Consider the following 11,398-nt stretch of genomic DNA (forward strand, 5'->3'; position numbering starts at 1 on the left):
CACATCCTTGATGCGGGCCTCTGGCAAGCAGTAGACCTCTCTAGATAGCGTGTCAGGGCAGTAAACGTGTGCCCCTGTGCTGTAGTGAGATTGTTTGTAGGCTTTTACTCTAGACAGAGGTGCTAATATGTGAAAAGAATAAACATTTTTTATCAGTGCATGAAATAATATATTTTATGTTTCTACTCCTTCCCTTCCATTTCTCTTAATTGCTTAATTAGCTATTAATGCTATGATTGACCCCGATGGCACCTTGGATGCTCTGAGCAACTTGGGATTTGCCGGCCCTATCGTGCCAGCTCAGCCGAAGCAGAAGTCCAGTCCTGTTTCCCAGAGCGCCCGTCCCCAGGTGCAGCCAAACTGCCAGCCCGAGGCGCGGGCTTCCCACCCTGCTGCCGGCCCTGCTGCAGCTGAACTGGGGACTGCTGAATCTGAGCCAGATTTCAGCATACATTTCAATAGGTTTAACCCAGACGGTGAAGAGGAAGACGCCACTGTGCATGAATGACATCTCACTGTTGGTAATAACACCCTTCGTGTGGAATGTCTAGAAATGGAAGGATTACAATATCGGTTTTATAATTAAAAGAAAAAAGGCTTGGTCAAACAGCAGTTGTTTTATTAAACCAGTTTTCTTTAACTGTGATTCTTTGCTTGTCACACAAATCCTTGTCAAATCATAAGGACATGCATAGATACAAGTGTAGGAAAGCAGATTGTGGCAGATTTGCCCTTTGTGGTTGTGCGCTTTGCAAAGAAATTATTATATCAGCAGTTTTCCCTTAACAGATTAATTTCTTTTTAAAAGCCATGTGAGCAGTCTAACATTTAATGTTACTGAAACCCCAAATCTCTTTGCCAAGCTACTCTATTTAATGGATCTCCTCCTCTAAAGTTTGTACAGAACTGTTGAACAGTTACATTCGATTCTGATTTAGGTGATTTATATAGGAAACGTTATCTTTGGCTACAGTGACACATTACTGCAAAAGGTAAGACGGATTTCAGAAAGCATTCATTCTTGTGTGCCGAGAATCTCAAACAGTTCTGTGTTTTGTATAACCTTGTTGCTGCGTAAATTGTCTTGGGGTTTACAAACTTCATGTATTATGTTTGCACTAAGATTTGCTGGGAGTGGTAGGTGAACATATCGATATCATTAAACAGCAAACGGTGTTTTGGTGTACATAGAAAACTGATAATACCATACTTGTATTAACACTGCAATGGTTTAATCCACTTTCTGAAAGGATTATTTGGCACTTTTTGATCTTCAAACGTCTTTTTGATGTTCATAAAAGTTGAAGTATCTCATATCTCATTTCTGCCCAAACGTTAGTTGAAACTAAAAAACAAATTTAATCGTACAGATCCATGGGACATTTTAAAGCATATTCAGGCAAATGGGCTCTCACCAATTCAAATACAACATAAGCTTCTGGAAAAAAAAAAAAAAAAAAGGCTATTCCTTGAAATAACGATGAGACGTAAAATTTCCTTTGGGATTTCGGACATAGAATTGTCATAATTTCCTTCATCAATAGATGCACTCCCAAGCAAATGATTTTAATTTGCTTCTGTATATTTTCCTGTAGTCTTGCTCGTAAAACTGTCTCTGTCTTACATATTTAAAAGGATTCTGGAAGATGACTGCTAACATAGACATTTTGCTTATACCACTGAAAAGCAAGTCTATTTAAAGTTTCCTGTATAAGGCTATTTTCCTTATAAGTTGTCCCAGTAACTTAACATTTGGAAATAATAATAAAAATAAAAGTAAATTACTTTGTATTTCCAGAACACTGTAATTTGGAGGAATGTTATTTCTGTTAAATGTAACTAATAGACTGGAATTTTCCTATGTTTGCATCGGTCTCTATATATTAAGGTTGAAGATACAGTTTTGCAGCTTTTATGAAATGGTCTTTAATATTTCAGCAATAATCCTATATGACGTTTGTTTAAAAAGAAACTACTTTCTGTACACTTTTAAATTGTACAGGCTTTCAGAAGTCAGTAAAAGTTGGACCAGTTAATAAAAACGCAAAAACTTTTTTTGTAGAGATGTAAAAACAAAACCACTAATCTGTTGTATAATGGATTTCATATTTTCTTTAAAAAAGAATTAAAAGCAAACAGCCTTCACGTATGACTCAATATGCTCTACTCCAGCTAACTGTGGAAGCCTGAACTACACTAGTTTACAGAGGCTACAAGAAAAGTTTTAGAAAGTGCAGAAGGGCAAAAACAAATAGAAACTAGAGCTAGGTATTGAAACAGTGTGTACCAAACCATCACCATAATTCCTTCTTTTGTTTAATGCTTGGGAACATAATTTTTCTGCAGACTCAAGTGGGAAATAGGAGATGGCAAGGATGGCTTGGAGGTGCAGGCTCTTCATGCAAGATTCTGTTTGTGTTCTTTCAGGCGTTTATACCTTTCTGTTCTGTAATAAGCATTTTGCATTACTATGTTCTTATTTTATATGAACATGTTCTCCTTATTTATTTTTGTTACATTTATTATGTATGTTATTTTGTTATATTCATTTACAACTCCATTTTTAAATAAATAAAGTGTTTCTGGAACTTTAAAAATGTGTAAATACGTAATTCGAAGCTGAGAAGTTCACACAGTCTTCTTGCATTCTGTTTTACCTTTACTGAAATAGAAAATGTCGTTTTTCATGAACATCTCTTCTTCTGGAAAGGTTGTGTTATTACCACTTCTGCTTTATTTAATCTGTGCTGACAGTGCTGGCTCACTTTCCTCTATTTGGGTTCATTTCCACATTTGAATTCATAGTTGTTTGCAAAACTAGAAATGAAAATAATCCTGAGTTTTAGTCACCAAATAGTGATCGTTTACCCTTTGTGGAATGAAAATAAGTGAGTTTTACTGTATCTGCCAGGTGCAATATTTGATGTTTTACAGACTGCTTTCCCATTGCTTCATATGTTGGAAAACTTCATCGCACATTCTGATTTGGCTTCAGATTGATGCCTTTTTTTCCCCCTCTTCTCCCAGCTTGGACTTTTTATGAACTTTTCTTCAGGCCGCTGCATTTTCTTTTCTGTAGTTAGCTATGTGCAAGAACAAAACTAAGAGATTAGTGTTAAGTTCCCAGAATTCGTTGCCAGCTTGCACATTTCAGAGTTATTGAGCTTTGCTTTGCCTTGGCAGTGGTGAACTGTGATCTTCTACTTACCTCTTACTCCTTTTAGCCCTCAGTTTGATGTCACCAAGCCTGTACTGGTGGCACACAGTAGAACTCAATAGCACTCAGCTGTATGGGAGTAGGAGAGTTTTGCTGATGTTGATGGATGCCCAGTTGGTTTAGTGAGACTTGAGCAACTGAGAAAGTCTTTACAGATGCTCATGATTTTTTCATATTCCCCCACTTCATCTGCCGCTATTCACATTTCCTCAGTTGTTGCCAGCCTCCCTTAATATTCGCAAAAGTAAAGGAAATGCACTTCTGGATTAATATACTCTAGCACAAATCCTCATTTGCTCAAGCATTAGTGGTTTGTCATTTATTTTCCTTGTAGCATTTTCATCTATCTGGTATTCTCTAGGTAAAGGTTATGCAGAGAAGTGTTCAAAATGCTTTGGGCAATCAGCTAGCTTGCTCCAGTCCTCTGCTTCCTTTTGACACGTAGCACACAGAAAAAAGGGACACCACACCATTCTGGTTGGCATGCCAGCTTCCTCCCTTACAGGCCCGCACTGATACAACCAATGAATACTTCTAAGGACTATCACATCTAGTTGTGGCATACAGAAATGAAGCTGAGTGCAAGCTGTGTACCTGGCCTGCTAGGAGTAAGATGGTGTTTCACTAGAAGCGTGTACTTCGGACCAAAATTACCTGTTCTTTCAGTCTCCGAAGAGAATGCTGCTTCGTATCAAAGACTGAATTTCATGTGGGTAATGCCTGTCTAAAAGCCTTTGCAGTTTCAAGCAGAAAGATTTCTAGCATAGAAAAGATCTGAAATTGCTGTTTTGAGGAATCAAGAAAAAAAAAAAGCGTGCAGGAACACGTGAAGCATTCTGTGACACGGAATGTAAAGCTAAGGATGCCACTGCCTGGCAAGAAGTATTTTGTACTGGAAGGGAGCAGCAAGGAAGAAACTTACCCTCTCACCAGCCAAGTTCGTTAAGCCTCATCCTGATAAATAATCAGATTTTAAGTAGCACAAAGATGTCATCTTCACTTAGACCGCATCTGTTGACACTGACAAGGTTATAGTTCTGATAGTTCAGCTGTGTTTGTTCGTTACTAAATATATCAGACAACACTGGCCTTGGCAGTAGTGCCCAAGTGCAGTTGCCCAACACTAAGGAACAGCATTTCAAGCTGCTCCAGCTCCTTAAGAGAATAATTTTTGTTCTTGGTAAACCTTACCCAGCCCTGCCCTTGCAAGTGGCGACCAACAGTGGTTGGGAGCAAGGCATTTCCTTTTCAGATTCTTTTCTCCACATTCATTTAGCTTTATAGGAGAGGATATACTTAAGAAGCAAGTGGAATTACGCAGCCCTGAAAATATTTTAAAATAGGATAAGAAACCATAAATCTATGTTCACATTCACTGATCTTGATCTTTAGCTGTTCCAACAAGACCAGAGTGAACAGTAAATGAGAAGCCAGAAAAAAATAAACCCAGTGCCCACCTCCCTTGGCTGACAACTGCACAGACAGTTGCTGTTTTGTGAGATCTGTTGACATTCTTACCGAGAAGCACTCTTAAAATTTTTGACAGTATTGCAAAATGCCCTTTTTCAGGAGGCTATATTAAAACTGGAGTTCCTAGTTACTGAATATTCACATGGGGCCATAAGGCAGTATTTCCAAATGTTACGCTTTTAAAAATGATGCCACGTGTGAGAACACGTATCTCAAAGCAAGCTGCCTGTGTGAAGGGATTTAGGGCCCTTGGTCACCTGAGTGGTATTTTCAGTGCTCTTTCTCTCATGTCTAGAGAACCAGTGTATCCACAGAGATCATCGCTGAAATGAAAGCTGAACAACGCAGAGCTATAGAGGTGAGGTGGTGAGATGGATAGGTGTTCATTTCAGGGATAAAACTGTACACACTCACTTCACAATACTGTGTAATCTGGTGAAGTTCTGGTAGTCTTATCCCATCAATTCCTTAGGGCTAGCATTTTTAGACCAGTTTTAAAAATTAATACACATTTTTATGATTTATAGGTCTTTTTGTTCCTGCTGAGTAGCTAAAAGCACCGTCAGGACTACAGAGATCTTTTCTTATATTAAAAAATAACAGTTTAGTGGCAGCATGACGCCTTTCACGAAAACTATTTTTTAACAAAAAAAGATAAATGAATAATAAAGATTTAAACAAAAGTGCAAATAGACATACATTCCGTATGTCTATTCATACAACGCATGGGCTTGTATGGAAATAGACATGGAGTACAAGATTAAATATGAATTTCTGAAATGCTAGTGGCTGGAAGTGCCTAAGAGCTGTTCTGCCTGCAGTAAGAAGACGGCTCTCATAAGGCTTTTCCCTACAGGGGCGCAGTGAGAACTGGGAGCTGTGTGAACGCCATGGAGCTGCTGTGGATCAACGCGGCTGTTTCCCGCCTACTGGAGCCTCCAGGCAGTGGGGCTGGGGCTGGGCACAGCTCATCTCACAGGCTGGCACTGCCTGCAGGTCTGCAGGACACTGCTAAAGCCAAAGAGGTGGAGATCAACCCTACTGTGGGGCTTCTGTCTGAGCTCTTCCAATTGCTTCACAACTATATTTTCAGTTACTAAAATCTTGTGAGGAAAGAGTTTCATCCCAGTCTTACAGATGAGAAAACAGACTAAGAAAAATGTTAGTGCACTTGCTGTCTTGTGAGTGCTGAGGCGAGGCGTTGCCAGGGCTGACATCTCAGTGAGTGACACATGGCAGCACTTGGTCAGGCGGGGATCATTTATGCATTCCTGCATGACCTGTGCCTCCCAGTGGATGTGACAGAGCTGGTACCTGTGTCTCCATCGGGGTCACTTTGCTCGCACTCCTCCAATACTTCTCCTCGCTGGGCTGCAAGACACCTCCAGGGGCTGCCTTGGCTGGATGCAGGCCGCACACAGCCGACTGAAGGCCGTGTGGTGTGCAGCTGTGAGCACCATGGCGGCTGAGGGAAGAGGCATCGCCTGCTGCCTGAGGCAGTGTGGTGGGTCCCTGGACACTAAAGTTACAGTTCTAGGACAAATGTAGGCAATCTGAGAGCAGAGTGACCTCTCAGGCAACATCACTTACCATGCGAGCTCATGTGCCCTTTGACTGATGGAAAAACTCTGACAGAAAAGGAATGCAGCTTGTCAGTGTTCTGGTGTGCTGCCTTGTGCAAAAGGAAGATGAGAAAAAGAAGCTTGGAGGACAACCCCTCTTTCTAAGCTAATTCTGTGGAACTCAATTTCTGTGAGCCTGCCTCTGCAGTGAGGAGATAAGATTAGGAGGTGAGTCTTTGGAAGAGGCTTGTTCTTCATCAGAGGGAGGGAGGGAAATGTTCTTCAGGTGGTGAATTCGTGATGGACACGGCTGGTCCTGTGTGAAGCCAGGAGATGGCCTCGATGATCCTTGTGGATCCCTTCCAACTCTGGATAGTCTGTGATTCTATGGTATGTATCAGTTTAATTTGAATTTATATGGTCTGTATGCGAGAGAAGTACTGTAATTCTCCATGCAAATTATGCATGTTTATGTGCATATATTAAAAGATGTTCTTTTTTTTTAATCTCAAGATTTAATGGGCTAAGGGAGATCATATCATAGAAATTTTCAGCCATTGATAACTGGGTCTTGAGATTTGCTGCCAGCAAAGCACTATCAGTGAGATCTGCAGAGCTGCAGCAGCACTGAGGTAGTCATTAGTTTCAGTTTTCTAACATAAGGACTCTGTTACAAAATGAAGGATGAAATAGAGAGTGAAAGACATCCAAACAAGTTTTTTGTTCAATTGCCCCCAAAATATCAGCAATATATGAAAGACAACATTTTGTACACCCATAGAGTGGGACACAAACGAGTCTTCCTGTAGGGCAAGATGCAGCAGGAAGGCTCTGTAAAAGGGCTCCAGTCCTGAGTAACCAGTCATTGCTGCATTGCCCCTGTATGTTATAGATCTACAGGAGAACAGGACCAGAAAGCAGATTGCAGTGTATACTGCTCAGAAAAAATCTTAAGACAGTCACCTTCCCATCAACTTTTCAAGAGAAAGGAAAAATGTGGTGATGTACTGCATTGTACTGCATTGAGCACATGATCACTTTTGGAACAAAAATATATCTGAAGCATCTAAGATTTTGTAGTTCAACTGCTATTGATCAGGACTTCAACTGCTGAAGTTGTCTTGAGGGAGGTCACATCCCGCATTAAATCTGATAAAAAAATAACCAAGTTTCCTAATTTCTTCTGGATGACTACCACCAAATTATATGAAGTTAATGGCCAACTAGAAAGGACTGCAGCTGAGGTTTCCATTTTATTCAAGAGTCTAGAATGACTAAGAGCTAAGTGGATGATCCCATGTTCTGAATGATGTTTATTAGCACCTCTTTCAAATGAGAAATGAGAGGCAGAAGGACCCATGACCATTTCAAGGTGGCCAAGTTATGCCCGGCTCTAGCTGTGCCCATGCTCTGGCTCTCTGCTTCTCTCCTGTGATGACAATTTCAGCAAAAAATGCACAAGATTTTTCCCACTGATAGAAACCTTGGTGCTGAGCTCTGAGAAGCAGAGGACAAAGACAAAGCAGTGCTGTTACTTTTAGCAACAGAGCTTCTGAGGAACAAGGTTGGGATCTGGTACTGCCGAACCAAGGTGGACTCAATTGAAAATAAAAAAGGTGCATTACAGTCGGGGTCAGAAATTCCTCAAGTAAATCAAATGAGAGAAAAAAAAGGAAAAGAAAAGAAAAGAAAAAAGAAACTTCCCAGAAAGCAATTTTAGAAGATTTCCAAATCCTGAAAATATCTGAGGTAACTAAAATGTTGATTGGACCAGTCTCTACCAAATGTTCATATAAACCTGTGAAACCAGCTACTGCTTTCCCAGTCTGAACTTTAATAACTAATGAGTCACATTGCAAAGAAACTTGAAGTGTAGAAATTTTCTGTGGAAGCTGATTGCCTGGGTGGAAAGTCAGGCTGTGCTGTGGAGGCTCTCCTTCCCCAGGAGAAGGTGGACAAGGGGGCATTTGTCACTCTTCTCACGCGTTAATTCTCTAATCAGAAGCAGTGAGGAGTGCAGGAGCTGACGGTTGGCAGAGCTGTTCCCATGGCCCTGCAGACCTCGTGGCCATGGCAGAGGCAGCCTCACAGCTGTGGGTACAGCACTGTGGGGTAGGGACACAAGTCCAGGACACACAGAAGAGTGGAATGCCAACAGGACTCCGGAAATGAGTGAGTCCTCCTCTATGCCTCATTTGCAGGATAAAAATAGGTGCAGGGCTTCCTCATTACATTTTGAACACTTTTGAAAGCTTCGGTAAATGATTACATCTGTTTCCTAGAATGAGTGAAATTCAGCAATGCACAAATGAGGGCAGATGTTCAACTCAGTGATGGAACAGTGAAGTGATGTTTCTTAAACAAGGTTGCTTGAAGCAACTAAAGAAAATGCCCCAGGGTCTTTGTGCAATCCCTGGAGCTCGTTCAAAAACATGGAAGGGAGAGGGAAGGGCCATTGCTACACTGAGATGCCAGAAGCAGTCCTGTGCTGTTGCTTAGTTTGGAGTATTATAAAATAAAGGCATTTGGCAGCTGAATAGGATCGAGAAAAAACAGGGGGTTGATTCAGGCACAGAAGTTTTTTGCCCAGATGTACAAATAATGCTGAAGGATGGAGAAGCCAAGATGCTATTGCTTGGAGTCAAACAGGAAAAAAAAAATGGGAAATCAGGATAGTAAAAGTCAGATAGCTGCACTTCAGGAAAGACATTTTACAGACTGAGTTGGCAGTGTGCTAAAACTGCAAGATTTATTTACAGGGAATGACTGGAGAAAAACTAGTTGAAATAAATCTTGAATATTCCCTGCTTTGAAATCACTCTGTATGTGTGTGGTCCAGGCAAAATTCATTTTAATCCTCAAATTTAATATCCTTCTACGTTTCAAAGTTTCTCAAGATTAAAAGAAAAATATGATCGGGTCAGAGTCGTAATTTGAATAATTCTGGCTTTAAAGACCCACGTGAAGGTGCAGGTAGGAGATGGGTCATTTTTGTACTTAAACATATGCCCTCTGAGGCTTTAAAGTTTAACACTGTATCTCTGTGCAGTGTCTTCCCTGTTCTCCTGATACATTTAAGTATTTAAATATCACGCATGAAGTGTTTCGAAGCACCTACAAACACAGCAGTCCTGGGCTTTGGCCACTGAGCAGCGCTGCCTTTCAGACTCACCATTCAGGGACATCATGCTTGGTTTTCCTTTGACAGCTTCCATAGCTGTGCTGCTTGGGAACACTGAGCTGCAGCCTCAGGAGGGCATCAGCTGAGGAATGAGAGGAACCACTGAAGAGTGTAGAGAAAGCCATTGGGAAGACAGCATCAGCTGTATTTCCAGAAGTGCTGATGTGAGTGATGGCTGCTCGTCAATCTCCTCACACATTTGTCCAGTTTGGCCTGGCCAGCAAAGCACAACACAGTGGGAACAAGCAGACATGATCTTTCCACCAGAAAATGGGATTGCAGAGTTCATTACTGTTAAGAGCTGGTGAGCAAGAAAGAAAGAGAGATTTTTATATTTCACAGTTTCTTTTTCATTCTTCTCTGGGCTGCTCCTTCTGATTTTTTTTTTCCCATTTTTAAAAGAGAAAGTTTTCCTTGATGAAAAAAATCCTGATATTCTTTACAGAGAACATGAGTCCAAATAAAGCTGATAATCTGGTTATCAGTTCCCTAATACTAACATAATGACTGAGCAAATGTTTAAAACATTTTCCAGAGCCAACACAAATCTGGGTTAGACTGAGTTCTCTGCTCCTTATCCATTATAAGATTGTTCCAAATTTCACTTCTTGTGCCTCGTTAACCATGAGATTCCAGTTTGAATATCCATGAGTTCAAATAAATGTCATCATCTTCGGATTTGATTGAAGACCACTTTATGGGCCCTGCAGTACCTTCACAGGCTTCCTGTGTTCTGCACTGTTTTTTCTAAAACACCACAACACTATTTTTTTCTCTCTCTCTTTCAAACCAGTGATCAGACACTGGCCAAATAATGCTACACATACAGGCAGCAAAGAGGGAGTGCAGGCAGTGTACTTGGCTTTATGACTTCTTTGTAGGGTAATGCGTTCGTAGGAGATATTTAGTGAAAAGGCATAATCTAGCAGCTGCTCTCTAGTGCTGAAGCACAGTAACTACAGGGTTACTGCCCACTGTTTGCTGCATTGCACTGTAAGTTATTAAAATTTCCTATTCTCATTGCACTGCAGCTAAAGGAGCTAGACCAGATTTTCACGAATAACTGATTTTGTCTCTCAAAATATTCTTCTTTTTTCTTTTTGTACCAGGATCTATGTAAATTAAGAATTATTTCTTTTGTAATGGGAGGAAACTAAAAGCAAAACCTATCTTAAAAGACTCATGAGAACTTGCTATCTGTGTTATTTTACATCTTAATGTAATACCAATTATTCATTTATTTTTCCTTCATTATCAAGTGGCTTTTTGAAGAGCGAAACAGGATCATATATTTCTACTTTGATTTCAAAGAGCTCTTTCTAAGTGCAGAATTCAAGAAAAATCAATTCTTCTCCACAGGAGAGAGACAAACGTAACTTAATTCTTCAGCCCTTAAATCCTGGATGCATCTGCCAAAAGCAAGGCATTCTCTGAAGTCATTCCACTGAGCCAGAGAAAGGGCTCTTCTTTTAATGGGTATTTAACATTTTGTGATTTATTTTTTTTTAGTGTGGCAAGAATTCCTGTATCCTACAAGTTCACTGCATCCCAAACCTGAGTCAAACACTGTGAACACGTTTCTAGGCTGGCCTCTATTCTTATAAATTGAATGGATAACTCTTTCTTAGTGCCTAGGCTGAGTAATCAAGATGACAACGTATCAAGAGGAACAACCTATTAATTTTATCTTTTTCCACCTAAAAATGGAGAGGAAAAGCTGTGAAGGAACCTACATCAGAAAGGCAGGCAGCCTTCAGGACTTAATCTTTGTACTGACGGTCAGAAAAAGCTACTTGAGAAAGAGGAGCACCAGGCCCATTGGGCTTCCTTCCTTACATCTGCAATCACTCAATGTAATCAAAAATCTTCATTTGCTGTTTTGCTGAGAATCTGAGATAACTCACGAGATTCTGAGGCTTTCCCAACTTCACTATCCACTGCGTGAAGCAAATCTTACGTAACTGATCA

The 11,398-nt window shown here is 40.5% G+C and overlaps 1 protein-coding gene across 8 annotated transcripts in view; it reads left to right on the forward strand.

Moving 5' to 3' along the window:
• CEP170 (centrosomal protein 170) overlaps positions 1-2,597 on the forward strand; it is an 89,529-nt gene extending 86,932 nt beyond the window's left edge. For all 8 annotated transcript variants that reach the window (XM_085219616.1, XM_085219617.1, XM_085219620.1 and 5 more), the window contains one exon: positions 222-2,597. In XM_085219616.1, coding sequence (XP_085075742.1) covers positions 222-508 — 287 coding nt within the window. In that variant the 3' untranslated portion in view covers positions 509-2,597. The remainder of the gene's footprint in view (positions 1-221) is intronic.
• The last annotated feature ends 8,801 nt before the right edge of the window (positions 2,598-11,398 follow it).

Source organism: Meleagris gallopavo, chromosome 2, assembly GCF_905368555.1.
Source record: "Meleagris gallopavo chromosome 2, MGAL_WU_HG_1.1, whole genome shotgun sequence".
Lineage (NCBI taxonomy): Eukaryota > Metazoa > Chordata > Aves > Galliformes > Phasianidae > Meleagris > Meleagris gallopavo.